The 21,573-nt window shown below is 47.4% G+C and overlaps 3 protein-coding genes and 1 non-coding gene across 5 annotated transcripts; 2 read left to right on the plus strand and 2 right to left on the minus strand.

Annotated features, from left to right (window-relative positions):
- Positions 1 to 1,728: 1,728 nt before the first annotated feature.
- Positions 1,729 to 6,117, plus strand: LOC136492342 (uncharacterized). The gene is made up of 3 exons (XM_066488397.1): positions 1,729 to 2,764; positions 4,031 to 4,093; positions 5,669 to 6,117. The coding sequence occupies exons 1-3, from the start codon at positions 1,729 to 1,731 to the stop codon at positions 6,115 to 6,117; spliced, it is 1,548 nt and encodes a 515-aa protein (XP_066344494.1).
- Positions 2,206 to 2,344, plus strand: LOC136495061 (small nucleolar RNA Z247). Its single transcript, XR_010768849.1, has one exon. It is a non-coding gene; the product is annotated as a small nucleolar RNA Z247 (small nucleolar RNA).
- A 3,816-nt stretch (positions 6,118 to 9,933) lies between the features above and the next one.
- Positions 9,934 to 13,821, minus strand: LOC136493716 (uncharacterized). Of its 2 annotated transcripts, none has more exons than XM_066489843.1 (12): positions 13,619 to 13,821; positions 13,420 to 13,504; positions 13,001 to 13,037; positions 12,713 to 12,809; positions 12,529 to 12,631; positions 12,266 to 12,396; positions 11,944 to 12,121; positions 11,579 to 11,736; positions 11,141 to 11,350; positions 10,713 to 11,060; positions 10,469 to 10,595; positions 9,934 to 10,364 (listed from the first exon to the last, which is right to left on the minus strand). In XM_066489843.1, exons 1-12 carry the CDS (start codon positions 13,727 to 13,729, stop codon positions 10,213 to 10,215), a joined length of 1,737 nt encoding a protein of 578 aa, XP_066345940.1. In that variant the 5' UTR covers positions 13,730 to 13,821; the 3' UTR covers positions 9,934 to 10,212. The 2 variants fall into 2 exon arrangements, with proteins under 2 accessions (XP_066345940.1, XP_066345939.1); XM_066489842.1 differs by having other exon boundaries at positions 13,001 to 13,082.
- Positions 13,822 to 15,546: 1,725 nt separating this feature from the next.
- On the minus strand, positions 15,547 to 20,724 carry LOC136491456 (probable potassium transporter 11). The gene is made up of 9 exons (XM_066487760.1): positions 19,839 to 20,724; positions 19,135 to 19,366; positions 18,386 to 18,631; positions 18,232 to 18,282; positions 17,703 to 17,966; positions 17,491 to 17,543; positions 17,302 to 17,416; positions 16,870 to 17,124; positions 15,547 to 16,711 (listed from the first exon to the last, which is right to left on the minus strand). Exons 1-9 carry the CDS (start codon positions 19,956 to 19,958, stop codon positions 15,633 to 15,635), a joined length of 2,415 nt encoding a protein of 804 aa, XP_066343857.1. The 5' UTR covers positions 19,959 to 20,724; the 3' UTR covers positions 15,547 to 15,632.
- Positions 20,725 to 21,573: the final 849 nt, after the last annotated feature.

Consider the following 21,573-nt stretch of genomic DNA (forward strand, 5'->3'; position numbering starts at 1 on the left):
TGCCTAGTAATCCTCATGTACACCATTCTTCTCTAGACACTTCTATTTATAGCATATGAGACTCTAGGTTTGATTTATATTAAATGTGCACGAATCTAGAAAATGGAAGTTTTGCATTAATTCATTAAATTTATCTATCTACTACTCCATACCATAAAAAGACTCGCTATATGACTTGTGATCAAACGATTCTAAGTCTGACTAGGTTTGTATATTAGTAATATTTATATCACCAAATAAGTTTATTATAAAAATATATTCAACGATCTATCTAATGAACTAATCAGCGGTGGACCTAGAAAATATTTCAGGGGAGGCTGAACAACACCGCTGTTCGATCTTAAGTCTCATAGATGCTCCACAGGGGTTCCACTGCTGCGAAATGGGTAGGAGGGCTTGAGCACCCCCCCCCCCCCCCAACCGCTGTGTCCGCCCCTGGAACTAATTATGTACCATAAATATTAATGTTTTTTATATATTTGGTTAAAGTAAAAAATATTGACTTCTTATGAAGCGAGGATGACTCTTTTTATGGGACGAAAGGACTATCTATAGTTACTGCAAACATGGAAAACCATAGATCACACGTTTTTGGCAGCTAGCATAGTGCTACGAGGGCTTGTTTGCTTGCTACCAGCTAGGCAAGTTTGCAGGCAGGCAAGCATCTCAACCCTAGGCCACCAAAAACCAACGCTTGGGAATCTTTGCCTGGGCTAGACAGATTCTTAGTACACCAAGCAAGGCCCTGAGTGCTCATTTAAGCTACCAACGTATTTCTATCTGAAACACATCTAGAAATTTTCCACCCATCCAGCCTCAGGTATTCAGCTGCAATAAATTATAAATTGCAAGAATTTCGCTTGGGACAATTGTCACTAACGAATAATGTCGCACTTTAGGCTCTGTTTGGTTTCGCTTTTAGTCGGATTCTGCATCACTCACCGCGGAAAACAGTGTCTCTCGCGGCCGTCTTCCTGAAATAACTGCACAGTCGATTTTGCGTAACGTGGCTCCTTGGCCGCACCGTACGGTGGACAATCCCGTAACCAAAAGACTGTGGTGCAGGCGGCGATCAAGGAAGGAGAGGACTGGGCGATGGCTAGGTTCGCGTTGTTATCAGCGTTAGCTCACCTCTGGTCGCAAAACTCAACTGCAATGTAACACCATCTTGTGAATTCAGTAGCTAGGTTCCTTTCTCGGGGCGGTGTTTGAGGCTCCTCGCCAAAAACAATGTCAGTGGTGTACGGTTCGAAACTCTAATCCTCTTACTGGAAAATGGGCTCAACCCGGTCGCGAAAAAAAAGGACCCTAGCTATCAGCTGAAGGAGAAACGTTCCCTGCACGATCAGCACAGTAGGCCAGCAGCTCACCAGACAAAAGCCTACTCCGTACGCGTCGGAAGCATCTCCATAGCCTGCAGTGTGCACCAAAACCTTGTGAAACAGATAGATAGATACATGTGTGTGCGTGTGTGCCATACGTGCAAGTCACGTTGTAACAAACCTGACCGAGATTTTTGGTAGACTGCGTCCTTCTAGATTTAGACTGTTGCTATCCCTGTAATCAAGGACGCTCTCTCAACAAATCTCGGATCACGATTGTATGCCACGGCAGAGGCTCTTTCTGCCTTATATTAACACACGCGGCCTCCACGGAGGTAAACACGCTTCCCACAAACTTTCTCATGGTAACAGAGCCAACCTCTATCCACTGCCAAGAATAATCGCCATGGCGACGAACTCTGTCGCGGGTGGTCTCCTGTCCTCGGCGCTAGGCCATCCCGTGACGGAGAAATTGACCAAGACCAACTATACCCTATGGAAGCTGCAGGTATTGCCTGCCATCCGCGGCGCCCAGTTTACTGGGCTGATCGATGGATCCAAAGCTGCCCCCGCCAAGGAGATCGAGGGCACCAACAAGGTCATGGAGCCAAATCCGGCTTATGCAACCTGGCTGGCGCAAGACCAGCAAGTTTTCGGCTACATCGTCAATTCGCTCTCCAAGGAGATGATGAAGCAGGTCTCTCACTGCGACACCTCGGCGTCTCTCTGGAAGGCGCTGGAGGAGCTCTGTGCGTCACAAACCAGGGCACGCGCGGTGAACACGCGTATTGCCCTGGCTACCACGAAGAAGGGGACCATGAGCATCGACGAATATGTCGGTAAGATGAAAGCGTATGCTGATGAATTAGCAGCTGCAGGCAAAGCTCTTGATGATGAAGAATTCATCTCCTTCATCATTACTGGCCTCGACCTCGACTACAATCCAGTCATCTCCGCCGCCCTGGGACGTGTCGAGCCGATCAGCGTCACCGAGCTCACGTCGCAACTGCTCGCCTTCGAACAACGCATGAATCTCTACCAAGGGTCATCCCCTTCGCCAAGCTTCTCCGCCAACGTGGCCTCACGGGGTCGTGGAGGCGGGCGCATGTCCCGTGGTCGCGGTGCACGCGGCCGTGGCAATAACGGTGGGCGTGGACGCGGGAACTTCAACAACAACTCCAGCTCCGGCAAGCAGAAGGTCCAGTGTCAGATCTGCAAGAAGGTGGGAGTCCACACAGCATCCGAATGCTGGTACCGTTTTGATGAGAACTTTGTCCCTGAAGACAAGAGCGCCAACGTCGCCAATTATGGTGAGTATGGTGTAGATTCAAACTGGTACACAGATACTGGCGCCTCCGATCATGTCACAGGCGAGATGGACAAGATGGTGATCCGTGACCGCTATCATGGTGGTGATCAAGTTCACACGGCAAATGGATCAGGTATGGACATTGAACACATTGGTCATGTCATCTGTCATGCGCCTGGAAGAAAAATTCATCTTAAAAATGTGCTACATGTTCCTAGTGCTGCTAAAAACCTTGTATCTGTCCATAAACTAGCTGCGGATAACAATGCTTATCTTGAGTTTCATCCAAATTTCTTTCTTATTAAGGATCGCATCACGAAGAAAACTCTGCTGGAAGGAACGTGTAGAGGAGGACTCTACCCTATGCCTGCGGCTGCCTTCAAAAATAAACAAGCCTTTGCTGCATCCAGTAGTTCGCCATCCCTAGAGATGTGGCACAATCGCCTAGGCCATCCTTCTTTTGAGGTCGTTCAGCAAGTACTCAGTAGCAATAAATTGTCTTGTTCCTCGTACTCGAGAGAAACCATAGTCTGTGATTCTTGTCAAATGGCCAAGAGCCATCAATTGCCCTATCAAAGATCGTTGAGTAAATCTATGTCTCCGTTAGAACTTGTTCATTCGGATGTATGGGGGCATGCCATTGATTCTTTTGGGAATTATAAGTATTATGTGAGCTTTATTGATGACTATAGTAAATTCACCTGGATTTATCTTCTTAAACACAAGTCTAAGGTGTTTGATAAATTTCATGAGTTTCAACAACTTGCTGAACGGCAACTCAACACAAAAATCCTAGCCATCCAATCTGATTGGGGAGGGGAGTATGAGCGCCTAAATTCCTTTTTTAGCAAGATTGGCATAGCTCATCATGTCTCTTGCCCTCACACTCATCAGCAGAACGGATCTGCTGAACGCAAACATCGACACATAGTCGAAGTTGGCCTCTCTTTAATGGCGCAAGCTTCCATGTCATTAAAATTTTGGGACCAAGCTTTCTTAGCAGCCACCTATTTGATAAATAGGATTCCAAGTCGTGTGATCAACAACATGATGCCTCTAAACAAACTTTTCCAGCAACAAGTTGATTATAACTCGCTCCGCACGTTTGGCATGCTCCTGTTGGCCAAATCTTCGTCCCTATAATACCCATAAACTTGCTTTCCGTTCGAAGCAATGTGTTTTTCTTGGGTATAGTAATCTTCATAAAGGCTTCAAGTGCCTTGATATACCCACCGGTCGCATATATATATATCTCGCGATGTCACCTTTGATGAGCATGTTTTTCCGTTCTCCAAGCTTCATTCTAATGCTGGTGCCCGATTTACCAGTGAATCCCTGCTTATTCCCTCTTCCAGGGGTGTGTCAATGCATGATCATGTGTCTGATGTCCTATCTGCAGGTGCTACTAATGCTAATCGAGTGTTTCAGGAACAATCAGCCGCCACTCCTACTGCAGAGGGCGGTATTTCATGTGTCCTGCCTCAGCTCCACACAGCAACACATCCCGGAGTTGATACGGCCAGTCTGCCGCTCGGAGAGTCCGGCGTATTGCCCTCTAATTCTACGCCAGCCGCTGCGCACTCAACGCGTGGCGAGAGCGCCGTCCGGCCACCCCCAACTACTGCACCCGATCCACCGGCGCCCGACTCTGGCGCGCGTGGGGGGGGCAACGGTCCCGGGATCATCTTCTGAGAATCCCGTCCCTTCATCGCGCGCCACACACGGGGTCTCCGGATCCGGTTCATCGTCCACTTCTCACGAGGTTGATACAGGTGGGTCGAGTGTGGCTGCTGATCCTGAGGCCGCGCCTACACCTGGAGTGCATGATGCTATACGTGGTGCTGAAGTCCCTGCTGTCCTATGACCACGAACGCGTCTGCAAGCAGGTATTCGGCAACCCAAACAATTTAAAGATGGCACGGTAAGGTATGGCCTTCTCACCACTACAGGTGAGCCTAACAATCTAGATGAAGCTTTGGGGAATCCAAATTGGAAGAGAGCAATGGATGAAGAATTCATGGCCTTGCAAAGCAACAAGACTTGGCGTCTTGTTTCACAGGTTCCAGGACGAAATGTAATTGACTGCAAGTGGGTCTATAAAATCAAGAAAAATGCCGATGGCTCTATAGAGCGCTACAAAGCCCGTCTAGTCACCAAAGGTTTCAAGCAGAGGTATGGTCTTGACTATGAAGAATCATTTAGTCCAGTTGTTAAATCTGCAACCATTCGACTTGTATTATCTGTTGCTGTGTCTCGTGGTTGGAGTTTAAGGCAGTTGGATGTGAAGAATGCGTTTCTTCATGGCATTCTAGAGGAAGAAGTTTATATGCGACAGCCTCCTGGGTATCAAGATAAGAATCTTCCCCACTATGTGTGTAAGTTAGAGAAAGCATTGTATGGGCTAAAACAGGCACCCTGTGCCTGGTACTCTCGGCTGAGTGTGAAGCTTCAACAACTCAGTTTTAAGCCATCTAGAGGTGATACATCACTCTTTATATTTAAGAAGGCAGAACTGACCATGTATGTTCTTGTCTATGTTGATGACATCATAGTTGCTAGCTCAGCTCCAGAGGGACATCAAGGCTACTTCAGGCGCTCAAGTCTAAGTTTGCATTAAAAGACTTGGGTGAGCTTCATTATTTCCTTGGTATTGAGGTATCACATATGAAAGATGGCATTCTTTTGTCACAAGGAAAATACAGTAATGATATGCTTAGAAGGACAGGAATGTTGAATTGCAAACCGTGCAGTACTCCAATGACAACTACAGAGAAGCTATCAGCTTATGTAGGGACTCCCCTTAGTGTTGATGATGTGACCAGGTATAGGAGTGTGGTAGGAGCATTGTAGTATCTCACTCTTACAAGACCGGATATTTCATTTGCTATTAACAAAGCTTGTCAGTTCCTTCATGCACCTACTACAGATCATTGGATTGCAGTCAAAAGAATACTGAGATATATCAAGCACACTCTGCATATGGGCTTGAAAATCACCAAATCCATGTCGACTCTTGTTAGTGGTTTCTCTGATGCAGATTGGGCAGGATGCATTGATGACAGACAGTCCACAGGTGGCTTTGCTATCTATCTTGGAAGGAACTTGGTCTCATGGAGTGCACGGAAACAACCTACAATGGCTAGATCCAGCACTAAAGCGGAGTACAAGGCAATGGCTAATGCTACTGCCGAGATCATCTGGATTCAGTCCTTGTTACAAGAACTTGGCATACGATCTCCACCAGCTGTAGTATTATGGTGCGACAATCTTGGAGCAACTTACTTATCAGCTAACCCTGTTTTTCATGCAAGAACGAAGCATATAGAGATAGATTATCACTTTGTTAGAGAAAGAGTAGCAGACAAGAAGCTTCACATCAGACTTGTTAGCACCGGTGATCAGATAGCTGATGGATTCACGAAGCCATTGATGACCCGGAAGCATTATGAATATGTGAACAATCTCAACCTCAGAAATCCCGGTTAAGATTGAGGAAGGGTGTGAAACAGATAGATAGATACATGTGTGTCCATGTGTGCCATACGTGCAAGTCACATTGTAACAAACCTGACCGAGATTTTTGGTAGACTGTGTCCTTCTAGATTTAGACTGTTGCTATCCCTGTAATCAAGGATGCTCTCTCAACAAATCTCGGATCACGATTGTATGCCACGGCAGAGGCTCTTTCTGCCTTATATTAACACACGCGGCATCCATAGAGGTAAACACGCTTCCCACAAACTTTCTCAAACCTTGCCTGCAGCCTTCTTGTTGCTTTCAATTTCAACCTTACAATGGCGTTCAGAGGAGCTCATCAGACCGTTTCTTTTTCTACCTAAAGTTAGGATGAGCTTGGTTAAAAAAAAATCTTTTCTACCTAAAGTTACGATGAGCTTTGGGTAAAAAAGGTTAGGATGAGCTGACTGCTATGGGAGATGCCATCCTCACACTGCTCCGCCGTGGTTTTCTCCATGGGGAAGCGGCGGCAACGGAGGTAGAGGGGCCGAGCGCACTGCGGGAGACGGTCGTGGGCTCGTGGCCATGGCCCATGGAGGCGGGCAGGCGGCGATAGCATCTCAGGTGAACACAGCGGGGCGGCCGGCGATGAACACGCTGAGGGGTGGGCCCCTTTTTGAAGTCCTGACTGTAGAAAGGAGATGACCAACTGGATAATTGTATTGATCAACAGTGGTGTACATATATAGGTTACAATGGTGGCCTTCGGCCACTGCTATACAGGCGAGCGGCAGCGCGCACTACCCGGGAGCGTGGGCGCTGTGAAGACCGGGCGCGCAGGCGAACGCGCTGGTGCGCGGCGAGCGCGCGATTAGCGTTGGACGTTGGCGACGCTGAAGACTCGGACTCTAGCCGTTGGTGAAGCCAGTCCACTGACACCCCCCTCAGTTTGGACATCGCCATTCGTGATGGAGAGACTGTTCCTGAAGTCGAAGAAGAGCGCCGAAGGCAGTCCCTTTGTGAAGATGTCCGCCAGCTGCCGTGCGCTGGGGACATGAGTGACGCGGCGCCGTTCCAGTTGTACACGAAGAGGGACGTGTTGGCCCTCGACTGTACAAAGCCTAGGGAGGTGACGTGCTCGACAAAGCGGTTGAACCACGCACGCGGAGCTTGCCGTAGGCCGTAGAGCGAACGGGACAGCAAGCAGACGTTGTCGGGCCGTGCAGGGTTGACGAAGCCAGTCGGTTGTTGGCTGTAGACGCGTTCCTGAAGGTTGCCGTGGAGGAAGGCGTTGGAGACATCGAGCTGATGAGCCGGCCAATTGTTGGTGGCGACGATGGTGAGCACGGTGCGTATGGTTGTAGGTTTGATCACGTGCGAGAAGGTCTCCCCGAAGTCGATGCCGGGACGTTGATTGAACCCACGTACGACCCATCGAGCCTTGTAGCGCTCAAGGGTGCCGTCGGGGTTCAATTTGTGCTTGAACACCCACTTGCCGGAGATGACGCGTGCTCCCGGAGGACGAGGCACGAGGGTCCAGGTTCTGTTGGCCTGCAATGCATCAAACTCATGTTTCATCGCAGCGTACCAGCAAGGGTCCTTGACGGCAGCGCGCACACTCCGCGGTATCGGTGAGATGGTCTCCGTGGTTGCCAATGCATACTTCGGGTTGGGTTTGGAGATCCCAGCCTATGCTCGAGTGATCATTGGATGCCTTGGCGGTGCGGCGACGGGCGACGCAGCGCTGGACGACGTTGTCGTTGGCGGGGAAGTATGTGGCGCAGCTACGGAGCCGGTAGAGCCCGGTGGCGTGGATGGTCCTGCATCAACTGTTACGGTAGGTGCACGCCCCAGTCGTGCTGATCGTGCACGAGTGGGGTGAGGTTGTAGCTCGTGCACTAGGTGCGGGGCAGACGGCGCTGGTGGCGTTGGGTGCGTCGAGTCGTCGTCGATGTCGGGCGACGGCGGGCGCGCGTCAGGCGGCAGGTCGGTGGTGCCAGTTGTGTCATTGCGGAAGGGGAAGACGCCCTCGTTGAACACGACATGCCGCGACGTGATGACGCGGCCGGTGGCGATGTTGTAGCATCGGTAACCGCGGTGATCTGCAGGGTAACCAATGAACACGCACGGCGTGGAGCGCGGCGCGAGTTTGTGCGGGGAGGTAGCGATCATGTTGGGGAAGCACCGGCAGCCGAAGACGCGAAGCTCGTCGTAGTTGGGCGCCACTCCAAACAGCATAGCATATGGCGTTGTGGAGGCAGTGGCGCGGCACGACCGTCGGTTGATCAGGTACGTGGCCGTCGCAAGAGCTTCAGCCCAGAACGCCAATGGAGCTACACTGTGGATTGGCATGGTACGCAAACAATCGTTAATAGTGCGAAGAATCCTCTCGGCTTTCCCGTTCTGCTGGGAGGTATATGGGCAAGATAGACGGAGCTGAGTGCCAAGAGAGGAGAGGAGGAGACGCATGGCAGTAGAGTCATACTCCCGGCCATTGTCGGTTTGGAAAGCAAGTATGGGGAGGTTGAATTGAGTATGCACGTAAGCGATGAAAGCTCGGATGGTATGAAAAACATCAGATTTATTACGTAGAGGGATAGTCCAAAGGTAGTGAGTATAGTCATCAAGAAAAACGACATAATACTTATAACCAGAATGACTGAAAACAGGAGACGTCCAAACATCCGAGTGAACAAGTTGAAAGGGAAAGTATGTTTGCGATGCAGATGCAGTAAATGGTAATCGTGTATGCTTGCCTAAACGGCATGAAGAACATGAGTGTGCATCAGCTTTATTACATTGGAAGGAAAAAGACTGTAAAATCTGAGAAGTGGCTGGGTGCCCCGGGTGCCCCAGTCGCTAATGCCACAAGAGTGTCTCCGATGAAGCACTGAATGCTTGATGTGGTGAAGATCGGAGAGGATAGAGGTCGCCATGGCTCTCACATCGGAGCATCTCCGCCCTGGAAGGAAGAGCCTTGATGGAAAAAACAGAAGGGTCAAATTCGACTGAAACGTTATTATCACGAGTAAGGCGACGAACTGGAAAGGAGATGACCAACTGGATAATTGTATTGATCAACAGTGGTGTACATATATAGGTTACAATGGTGGCCTTCGGCCACTGCTATACAGGCGAGCGGCAGCGCGCACTACGCGGGAGCGTGGGCGCCGTGAAGACCGGGCGTGCAGGCGAACGCGCTGGTGCGCGGCGAGCGCGCGATTAGCGCTGGACGTTGGCGACGCTGAAGACTCGGACTCTAGCCGTTGGTGAAGCCAGTCCGCTGACACTGACGAGTGACGATACAGCCTGCATAAACCTCACTTCACTCCGTTGCTCTGTTTCTCTTTGGGCCTACATGGGCCACACATGACACAACAAGCTCAAAGTTGCAAGAGCCCAGGAGCTCTAGTGTCAGCTGGCACCCAACAACCAGTCACATTTAGCCTGTTCGCTTATGCTGAAATTTGACTTATGTTGATGATTATACTAAAATGTTGTGAGAAAAAAATATTGTTCTATGACTGAAAAGTAGTTTTAAATAAGTTCAAGCAAACATTGTTTCCATTATCTCACTCGTCCTGTGAAAATAAACAGATTTTTGTGAAATTCCTGTATGCCCTGCGTTCCAATTCCGCAGGGATTTTATTGGGGTTGGGGCCACGCATACTTAGGTCAACCCAACCGCTCTGCTTGGGTCAACATAACATAGGCCGCATGCCCGCACAACATTGTCTATCCACCGTGAAACATTTTCAAGTTCTTCAGGAATGTCATGGTTTTGTTTGCCAGAAACTCAGAAATATTTCAGTACTATATCCGAAGACATCTAGAAACATTCAGACATCCAAATATCCAGTACTAATTAGTGCTATTGCAACTTGCGAGCTTAGGTTGGGTTCAGTTGTCACTAACGATACATCCATCAGCTTATTCGACTCCAGGAGAAACCTTACCTTCCCCACGAGCTCACCCAGCAAAGCCTACGCCTACTGAATCCAAAATTTGCAGTACCGTGACGAAAACAGAAGAGCTTTGGCTCTAATTATTATGACATATCCACTCCCGAGCTCATTTGTCACTAACTCCCTAATACGCTAAGATGAGCAGCCATGTCCATGGCTACTAATGCTTGAAGTGCCTAACACCGGTGAGGACGAGCGACACACCGTACTTGTTGCAGCACGCAATGGCGTCTTCATCCTTCTTACTGCCTCCAGGCTGAGCGATGATTCCGATGCCGTTCTGGCACGCCTCCTCAACGGCGTCGTTCCAGGCTGCAGGAATTGACGGCCAAGTCACTCGCTAGAAAACCAAACCAAGAACCAAATAGCCTCATCAAGGGAATTGAATAGAAAACAAGAACTGTGCTGCCTCTCACCAAAAGGAAAGAAGGCGTCGCTAGCCAATGCAGCTCCCTTGGCCTCTTCACCTGCCTTCCTGAAGGCAATTCTGACGCTCTCTCGTCTGTTCGGCTGACCACTGCCCATTCCCAGCATGCAGTTGTTCTACAGACAGTATCAGGTGGGGGCCATTTAGTGGCTTCAGTGATTAAACAAGTGCTGCATATTAGCTTGCAAATTTACTTTGATAATTGTTGTTGTAACAGAGAGGAAATCACAAACCTTGGCTATCACGATGGCATTGCTCTTGACATGTTTTGCGCAAAGCCAGGCAAATTTGGCATCGGCAAGCTCGTTTTCTTGCGGAGACCTCTCAGACTTTGTGGTAAAGGTGATCTCTTCAGGGGTTAGATCATCAGACTCCTGGGCCAACCACCCACCACTCACCTGCCTAAGTGAAAGCATCCCTTTTCCACTTCTCTTCGCCTCGAGTATTCTCAGCGTCTTTGACTTGCCTTGGAGAATCTCAAGACCCTTGTCTGTATAGCCAGGAGCAACCACTATCTCATAGAACATCCGTGTCTGACCATCTGTAGGACTCCTGAACTCACGAATTTCCTTCGCAAGATCCTAAACATATAGCAGCATATATAAATAGAAGTGGCCAATGATATTAGTAGTGAGTTAGTAAGATGCAGTATGCTGAATACCTCGTCAATTATCGTGTTGAATGCAACTATCCCACCAAATGCACTGACAGCATCTCCCTTTACAGCTAACCTGTAAGCTTCAAGAATGTCCTGTCGTGAAGCAACGCCACATGGATTTGTGTGCTTCACCACAACACAAGTAGGACTATCAAACTCTGATACGCAATTCCACGCAGCATCCGCATCCAAGTAGTTGTTGTAAGACATTTCCTGCAAAAGAATATTATTTATTCAAAGCTTCTTCAAGATATGTAGTAGGTTATACAATATAACAGGATTTTTAGAATACACATTACAGTTCAATTGTATGTAACTGGATGACTAAGCAGTGTATCTAGCAAGTTAGGGTCTGTTAAGTTTTGTACCATCCTAGCTGTTCTAAATGTATTACAACTGCTTAGCTGCTTGAATAACTGAAGCTAGCCATACAAATCTTACCTTTCCATGGTGTTGAATAAGATTGCCAATGCCACCAGCACCGACACGAGAAAGGCTCTTGTCAGTATAGAACGCAGCACTCTGATGAGGATTTTCGCCATACCGGAGTGTAGACTTCAGCTCAAGTGGCACAGTAAAGCTTGGGGGAAACATCTCTCCTACCGAAACATAACATGCATGCAGTCAAATAGCCATATAAAAAATTCAATCCGTGTAGTAACCACTAGTGAGGAAATAGCAGGCTCTACCAGGAAATAGCAGACTATAGCGACACTATCAGCGTTTTGAGAAGGCTGCCACTAAATCCAATAGCCAGCTATTTACAATAATGAATTCAATTATTCAGCCTGTTACTGAAGCAGTACCTTTATTCGATTGCTTCCAGAACCATTCTGACACAACAGAATCGTAAGAGGCGACATGCTGGAAAGCTTTCCATGCCAACATCCTGCGGAACTGCTGATCCTCTTGATTTCCTTTAAGGTACTCCAGTAAAGCAGGATAATCATTATGATCCACCACAATAAGAACATCCTTATGGTTCTGTCAAAACATAGAGCAATAAATTTAACAGAGTCATCCATAGTTAAAGTATGCCAACCAGTTTATGTCCCAAATGCAAAAATAAAGCTGCAATCATGTAGTAAGAGTTGCATGGTAAATGGTCCCAAGACCAGAAATAGTTACCTTGGCTGCAGCTCTGATCATTGTGGGCCCACCAATATCAATAGTTTCAATGCCATCCTCAAAAGAGATGTTACCAGAGGTGACTTTGTCATAAAAGGGATACAAATTAACCACAACCACATCAAATGTCCCTGTGCCCCAAGAAAAGAGTTTTTAGTTCATATACAGTTTGTAGGCTTACAAAGTTAGCAGAAAGATTGAACCTTGTTATGTAACAATTAAAAGTCATAAGCAATGTTAAATAGTGGAATAATAAACTTCACCAATTCCATGATCCTTTAGTGCCTTCAAATGATGCTCCTGGTCTCTCCTGGCAAGAATACCACCATGTACACTTGGGTGCAATGTTTTCACTCGTCCATCAAGCTGAACTAACAAGACAAGCAAACAATACGTGAACACGAGCAAAGAATCATGTTCATTACCACATTTTGTAGGTGTTCATACCATTTCAGGGAAATGTGTGATTTCTTCAACTTTTGTTACACTGACTCCTGCGGCTTCCAGGCTGGATGCTGTTCCACCAGTGGAGACGATGGAATACCTATGGGGACAAAACATTGTTTATGAGATAGGAGTACTTCATTGCTGAGTTAGAATTTTACCCTCGAGCTTGCACCTTTTTTTAAAGTACTATTACATGGGTAACATATATCATCTACAAGTAGGAATTTATCCAAGGTATACCTAAAATACCCTGGCGAAAAAATTCAGGAAACACGTGATGCTTCTTACCCCAAGCCCTGAAGACCGTTGCCAAGATAAGCCAAGTCTGTTTTGTTCGAAAGAGATATCAATACTTGTTTCTTTCCTGAAACTGTAGGATAGTTAATAAACCCAAATTAAGTCTCCCACAGTGAGTTATAGTGAGTTAGGAAATAACGGGGATCAAAGAAAACACGCACAATTTGTGGGCAATTAGAGCATAGATATATTCATAAACATAACTGATCCCTTAATGAATTCAATTGCCAGAAAAGTGAAATTAGTTGTGACTGAAAGCATCCAATCTAGGATATTAGAGATAAGCGACTAGACGAAATCATCCCCATAAGATTTATTCAATCACGCGACACAAAAGGCAATCTTTTACCCATACAGCTCTACGACAAACAGGAGAGCGCATGAACAAAGAAAATAAATGCTTTGCTTACCGCTGAGCTCGGTCTGCGCCGCTGCCACGGCGGGGCTGGCAGACCGCGCCGCCACCGAGAGGGACGACGCCAGGGCCACGCGGTCCTGCAGGAAACCAGCAGAACGCTCACTAGAAAGTTGTTAAAATCCCGAAGCGAGCAACGGGGGAGGGAAGAAAGCATGCAGGGAAGTAGCAGCAAGGGCGGCAGCGCGGAGTACCGTGTGTCGCAGCGGCGGGGCGAAGCTGTGGCAGCGGCGGAGAGGCGCCGCGCGCAGGCCTGCGGCGAGCTTGGCGGCGGCGGCCGGGGACGAGAGCAGGTGGAGCGGCATAGCTGCGCTGTCTGCTGGGCGTGGCGGCGGCGCACCGAGGGGAAACGGGAGAAAAGGCAGGTGCAGGGTACAGGAAAGAACGGCTGCCTTCAAAAGCGTTAGAACAAATAGGTCTTCTACGCTTCGGAATGCGGGGACTTTTTTCTATTTATAAGTTTTCCTTAAAAATAAACGAATTTCATGAATTTTTTAACATAATCCATGGAAAATTTCTGCGTTCCAAAAGAAAGAAACTCTAAGAAAGTTGGTCTCCAGCCAAGTGGGATCTAAATCTAAATGTGACCAAAAGGGGTATATCAGAATTTTTATTATACACGTAGTAAAATGTCGAAATTTCGGTAGATCAAAAGCGTCTTGCTAACAACAGAGAGTCGGCTTAATGGGTTCTCAGTAATAACAGGGTCAACTTAGGCTATGTTTGGTTTAACCTTAAGATTTAGATGGTTTTTATCTCTGTGTTTGATCGAGAGGATAAGAATATATTCATATTCTGTGTTTGCTTTAAAGGAATAATATATAATCACTATTCTCTATCCATTAGACAGTCACTGGTGGGGTCCACATGTCAGTTTCTTCCATATTCTTCTTTGTGTCTATGCTTCATCCTTAAGGTGTTTTGTAACCGTTTCTGGATCCCCCAACCCATCCACCACCGTCCCCATGCCTGCCCACCTTGTTCACCTCCTTGCCCCGTCCTGCCACCACACCCACCACACTAGGCGTAGCCCCTAGGGTGGAGCTCGCTCGCTCGCGGCTAGCTTTAATCTCTCTCACTCACTCTCACGCTATATGCATACAATTAGCCTGTTCGCTTGTTGGTTTCAGCCAGAGCTTATCAGCTATAATACTGTGTTTTTCTCTCATAACAAATCAGCACCCGTCGAGTTTATCAGCTCAGAAACCAATCAGCGAACAGGCTGATTAATAGCATCTCACTAAACTTTTGAAACCAACAGTCTCATAGGTGTCTTGGTTCAAAAAAATTACGTAAGATTTGTTCGGTTAGTCTCTAATCCGAGAGGATTGAGAAAGATTTTTGGCTGGTAGGAGATAAAATCCCCTACAATCCTCTTCCAATTCTCGATTAGAGCTAACCAAACAAGCCCGTAACAGGTCAGCAGATTGCGCAGTATTGTAAACAGACTCCCATTTTGCCCGGCCCGACTGATCGTGCCGCCGGCGCAAGCGCGCACAGCCTACACACCTACACCGCTACACCACCGTCGGACTCGCCGCTCGATGACGGCTGACGGCCCAAGAAGATGGGCCAACGGGCCTCCGAGCGCTCTGCGACTTCGGTTTGCCCTCGGTGTGTACCCTGCCCCATGCCCTCCTCCCCTCTGTTTGGTACCTCTCATGTACATGACTTTCCCCGTCCGCCGTCGTCGTCGATGTCGAAGGCGACGTGGATTTGCCGGAGATCCGCAGCGAGTGGTGAAGCGGCACCCCCAGTCGCTCTCCACCCTCCGTCCTCGTCCTCGTGCTCGGAGTCTGTCTGGCCGCATTGTCCGCCCGCACCCTCGCCACTTGACGACGTCCGGTCTGCCCATGCGCCCGTGCGCTGGACGTACTGAGGCGGCGGGCGCTGCTGGAGGACAACCGGCGCCACCGACGAGTCGCAGGCACACGTGTAACTGTAAAGCCCCGGATGTAACTTCATTCGACGGAGCACGTGCTCGTGCTGTCGCCGTCGCAGTCCGTGTCCCAAACGCCGGTCGCCGTCGGAGACGCCACGGCGGCATTTTCCCGCGCACGGCAGTCGCCTTGTCACTACCGGAGGTCTGGAGCTCACTGCTTTATTCTGTACGTACAAGATCCAAGACAATAATGTCCATCCTACCCGGGAACAAAAAAAAATACTACAAGGATTTGATCTGAGAAGTCTCTCCCTCTCATCAGATATTCAGATATAGTATATCTGCCCGACATTGAGCAGACTCTCATGGGGCACGTTGAAGATGACGCTGTTCTCCCTGCACACCCTCCTCATGAAGGCGTACATGTAGTCGACGGCGAGCTTCTTCACGACGCCCGAGTCCCGGCGCGCGCGCACGATGGTGTTCCCGAGGATGTGCACCACGCCGGCGTCCTTGCACCGGTTCAGGAACTCCAGCTCGTCGCCCACCGTGTCGCCGCCGCTGGCCTGCCCCACGGCCGACGCCGACGCTGAGCACTGCAGCTGCAGCCGCAGCCCCCTCGGCGGCAGGGGCGACTGCGCGGTGGGCACGATCGAGTCCTGCGACGAGAAGCTCAGCTCCCCGTTGGAGCACATGGTCGCGCAGGCCCGCTCGCCCAGGAACGCCGCGCGGCCGGAGCCGGGCGCCTGCTCCGGCACGCTGAACTCGTCCGAGTCGGAGTAGCCCTCCATCATGCTCTCCAGCCGGACGAAGAAGAGGACGCAGTCGAACAGCATCCTCTCGAAGTCCTCGTCCCTCTTGTGCAGGTCCTTGTAGCCGTACCTCGCCACGCACCGGAACATGTGGAAGTTCTTGGGCCCGATCCTCCGCACCAGGAACCGCTCCTCCGTCGGCACCGTGTACACGGGGAGGTACTTGACGCAGACGAACACCACCACCGAGTGGATCGCGGGGAGGTTGGTGATGAAGTGGGAGAAGATGTGCGGCACGCCGCTCGCCAGCTCCGTGTACACGAAGCCGATCCCCGGGACCCTCACCAGGCCCAGGCTCGGGCCCAGCCCCAGGATCCACGCCATGGACACCTTGCTGTGCATCTCGAACTCGTACCGCTTCACCGTGCAGAAATGCCACACGTACATGATGACGAAGAAGGCAGTCGCCACGACGAGCGGGACCCAGCCGCCCTGATCGATCTTCAGGATGCACGCCACGAAGTAGGGAACCTCCACCATGAGAGAGAGCACGATGAAGGTGACCACGAGGATCCAGTGGCTCTTCCATACCAGCAGCATTATTGGCACCATCAGGAATGTCGTAACTAGCATAACTATAACCACTGCAGTACCTGCTCATTCATCCATTCAATATGAAAGATGATGGTTAAGTGTTGTCTGATGCATTATGCAGTGCAGGTCATGTCATGAAAGTTCAGCACCACCTGTTTGTTCTCATTTCAGAGAGAAAACGATATATTTTGGTTCTCAGAGGAAAAGGAAACCTTACCATATGCATTTCCTATCTGGCTTTGGTTCTTGAATCCAGCAGTTACAGCAATGCAGAGAACCAGAAGGATCCAGTTGATGTCAGGGATGTAAATCTGTCCAAGGAATTTCTTCGAGGTGTGGACTATCTTCACACGGGGGAAGCAACCAAGTGCAAGAGCTTGCTTTATGATTGAGTAGGTTGCGGATATGGTGGCTTGACTTGCAACAATTGCTGCAGCAGTTGCTATGACGAAGGCTGGCCAGTATATGGCATCTGCAATGATCAAACATATCACTATCACCACCAAATTACAGAAAAGCACCAGTACACAGTGACAATAGGCACTATCAATAATGCGTTATGCACTATGCCAGTGTGCACCTAGCAGATGAGGGGGTGCCTTAAAATTAGTTGTGAATAGGATTGTATGATGTCGTAGATGAGGGGGACCTGGAATTGATCGGTAGAAGGCGTCAGCCACATGTGTTTTGTTGGAAATTATGTAGGCAGCCTGCCCTGTGTACGCCAGTAGAAGGCATGGAAACACAATCAAGGTGAAAGCAATCTGCAAATATACCTTCACTTTAGCAAACACGCAACTAAATTCGCATATGGCTACTTGATACTTAAGGCTTTTACCTGAATTGCCAACACAGGAAAGTGACAGAGATCAGCAAATAACGCTTCAGTTCCTGCACAGAAAAAGAATGTTTTTCATGCTACAATGGATATTGGATGTACTAGAGCCGCTGAAACATAAGCAAGCTATATTTTAAACCCCCCCCCCCCCCCCCCCCCCCCCCCCCCCCCCAGAAAAAATGAAAAGAAAAACAAAGCGATCCAACTCTGGCCCGTGATGCTAAGCATGATTCCTCCCAGAGACGTCCAGATGTCAGAATTCCTTCTCCGTTGGAAAAACCGGTATATATATATTGGGTTGTATGCTTTTAACACAGAGCTATCATACTTGTGTATGTTTATAACTCCGACGCTTCCAATTAGGATGAACCAGAGGAGAACTATTGGTGCAAAGAGCCATCCCACTTTATCTGTTCCATAGTGTTGCATGCTAAATAATCCGATTAAGATGACCACAGCGACAAGCACAACAATATCTGCAAGATGCAGAGGAAAGCAATATCAGTTTTACTTGTCAAATTATTAAAAAGATAGATTGGGACTTTGGAACTGCTGTAGTAAAACCGAAAAGGACTGATGTGTGATGAGATTGCGATGCAAACATCAACAGAAACAGATATGCACTACACTAATTTCCTTCCACTGTTGCAAGAACAAGCTTTGGTTTGCTTACAATATCTTTGAATAAAAAATCAATAAGTTGCAGTACACAAAAAATAATATAAAATGGGAAATACATACCGGTACTCATGTTCTGATTCTGGACCTTAATGCCACCTGATGCAGAAAGAACTACAGAAACCACAAAACCATAAGTCACATCCTAAAAACCATCAGATTTAGTCAAAAAAACAATGTGATGCTTAGCATCTTAAAAAAAAGTGACGATGAGTACCAGATATAGCAGGTGTAAGGATTCCATCTCCAATTGCTGTACAAGTACCAATTAAAACGAGAATAAGAAGAATGTTTCTCTTATAGGCATGTGACTCTATCCATCTCTTTATTTTTGCTGCAACTGAATTCTCTTCATAGGTTTGCCGACTATATGTCGTCAATTCCTCATCGGTCCTGTGTTGATTAGGTATGGTGTTGATCTTTGCATGACGGCATAATAGGGAATAAAGAGCAAATGTACCACCTGCAAGAAAGTGCAACATGTTGTCACCTTAGGAGTCACACACTATGCAAACACTGAGCAGCAGCAAAAATCTCTCAGGTCAAAAATTTAATCATTATAGAAATGCACTTTAGCACCCTGGCATCTCTGAAGAAAAGAAAAGTATTCTTCTAACAAATTCAAGAGGTGTGATATGTCAAAGTTGATGTGCTATCATAATTCCAAAGTACCGTAAAATCTCTATTTTCTAATGTGTACAAATTTAGTTCTTTGAGAAGTATTGCTGGTAGTAATTCACTTTTTACGGCATGCAGATCTTAAGGGGTTGGTTAGAAAATTCCTTTAAATAAAAACTTAGTTGCACATTGTTGTCTGTCTGCAGTGAAGGTGCTATTGGAAAAGGTGTTTTTTGTACTTTGTTCTTAGTATTTTTTCTTTTCGTCTCATCTAATGAAACTTAACTTTTCACAAAACTCTTGCCGTCCTTTCAAACAAAATAGGACTGTGAGGATCAAGCATCTTACCTTGACCATTGTCATTTGCCCTCAAGACAACAAATACATACTTCAGAAGTGGTATGAGAGTGAGGGTGTAAATAATCAAGGAAAGAGCTCCAATAACATCCTCATCCTCACCCTCGCCTATTCCATGAGGAAATATATTATAGAACACATATAAAGGTGACGTGCCCAAGTCACCAAAGACCACTCCAAGGCTCTGAAATGCCAGCCGTAGTAACAAAGCTGATGAGAACTTCTGCATGAAAGGAAACAACAGTCAACAGAAATTCTTGATTTAGCAGCCTATTTACTTAAATCACAAGCTAGGATTCTTCTTCCTCGGACCAGAGATTCTTCTCGTAGTGATTTCATTGGAGGTAGAATGAATCATAGACTTGTTTAAAACAAAAGGGCTCCTTAGGAAAGATGGTAATACGATCCCAGGAGTCGAACCAAGTTTCTTCAATCATCCTCTACAGTTGGAAAGAATACATGTTGTGCAGTAAAAAATGCAGTGGTGTTGAAATGGTGCATTTATTCCAGAATCTAGATGTTTTCAGAGAACGGACTGCACATGCACAATGAGATGGATTGTGCATGAAGACACTAAAGTTACATCTACTGCAAGTCTGCAAGACTGCAAGTATTGAGGAAAATTCAAGTCTTGCCGTCTTGGCAACAAAAACAAAATCAACATGAAAAAGACTGAAAAGAGAGAAATGCCAGACCTTTTCTCTGTACATATTCTTCAGCCTGCCCGCCTCCTCATCCATGGGTTGATCAAGGTTCTGATCTAGCTCCCACATGCTTCCCCGGTTTGTCAGCTCACTTTCTGACTGCGATGTCATTGACCTCTTTTCCCCTCAGTGACAGTTCCTCGAATGTGAAATCGTGTGCTAGGAACCGGTATTCAGACTCCACAGGTGCTTGATCCCACACTCAAAATCCAGACTCGAATCTCGTCATCGGCACCGGTCCATGCATTCGATTCTTGGTGTTTGCAATCACCAAGCCTTCCAGCCAAGAAACGAAAATGGAATCCTCGGTCCGACAGTGAAGCGCGACAAATCACACGAACCTCACAGCACGGACCGAAATCAAGAAGCAGAAATGGGCCACTGTTTGCTCTAGCCACGAGTAATCCCAACAAAAAAAAACCAACCTTTCCTCCGAAAAGCTCACCGGAAATCGAATTTTGACGCCGCTGGCGCCACGACCGTCCCCGAACGGGCGAAGCACGAGAGCTGCGCGAGTAGGAGGAAGACGAGGAGTTGAGGTGGAGACTGGAGGAAGCAGCAGCAGCAATACCCAACCGAGCGGAGCAAAAGAAGGCAAGAAATACTGCCAGGAGCCAGGAGCAGGAGCAGCAGATGTCTAGGCACTGCGAGCAGCGGAGGCAGGCAGGCAGGTGGGGCGCCCCACCCACGAATTCGGTCCAGAATTATGACAAAGAACCCCTGCCTTCCGTTATGAATGATTGCAAGTTTGCCACTACTTACAGACAAGGAGAAGAACGGAGGAAGAAGATGAGAGAGAGAGAGAGAGAGAGAGCAAAGGAGAAGTTTTGCGCTTCTTGCAGCTAACTTCTTGCCTGGCTGCTGGCTGCTTATGACATGGCTGTGGACCGGAGCACCGGACATGTAACTAAGGCCCTATAAGTAAAGTTTATTTCCTATCTCATCAGCATTAAATATAGACTAAAAATAACTAAATATATAGTTAATGACTAATTTGTGAGACGAATCTTTTGAACCTAATTAGTTCATGATTTGACAATTTAGTGCTACAATTACACATGTGCTAATAACGGATTAATTAAGCTTAATAAGTTCGTCTCACAAATTACTGACGAATTCTATAATTTATTTTTTTATTAGTATACAAACACCACATTAAACACCTTATGTAACACTCAACGTGACAAAACTTTACGCCCTAAAATTAAACACGGCTACAAACCACGGGGAGCGCTGATGTTGGCATCATGACATGGCAAGTCACTGTCAGCCATCAATCTGGTAGAAAAAAAATAGTTTTTTAATGGCATTGATTCTGCTCCATAAATTATTTGATTAATCAGGTCCTAATCTACCTGCTGAGATCCAGATTTGTCACCGTCTCTCCTCGGTTAAACTAGTATTTCGTTTCAGTTTCATCTTGTCAGTTAGTAGCCTTGGTATGGTATGGCAGTTGTTTGCTCGCTTGCAACTTGGAATATAAAAAATTGTGGTTTGACATTGTTGATTTCTATATGCTCTGGGATTTTTCTGTAGTATCTGGACTTCTAGTACTCTAGACAACAGCCAATAGTCAGTTAGTGGGGTGCCATTTTTTAAGTTCAACGATGTACAACCTGAGCCAACTTTTTTCAATACTACCATATCTTATTATCTTTACTATATTTTATACTCTTGGTAGCAAAGAATAAAAATAAATATTAAGCACAACGTGTACCTGCCAGTA

The sequence above is a fragment of the Miscanthus floridulus genome, chromosome 11 (genome assembly GCF_019320115.1).
Source record: "Miscanthus floridulus cultivar M001 chromosome 11, ASM1932011v1, whole genome shotgun sequence".
NCBI classification, from domain to species: Eukaryota; Viridiplantae; Streptophyta; class Magnoliopsida; order Poales; family Poaceae; genus Miscanthus; species Miscanthus floridulus.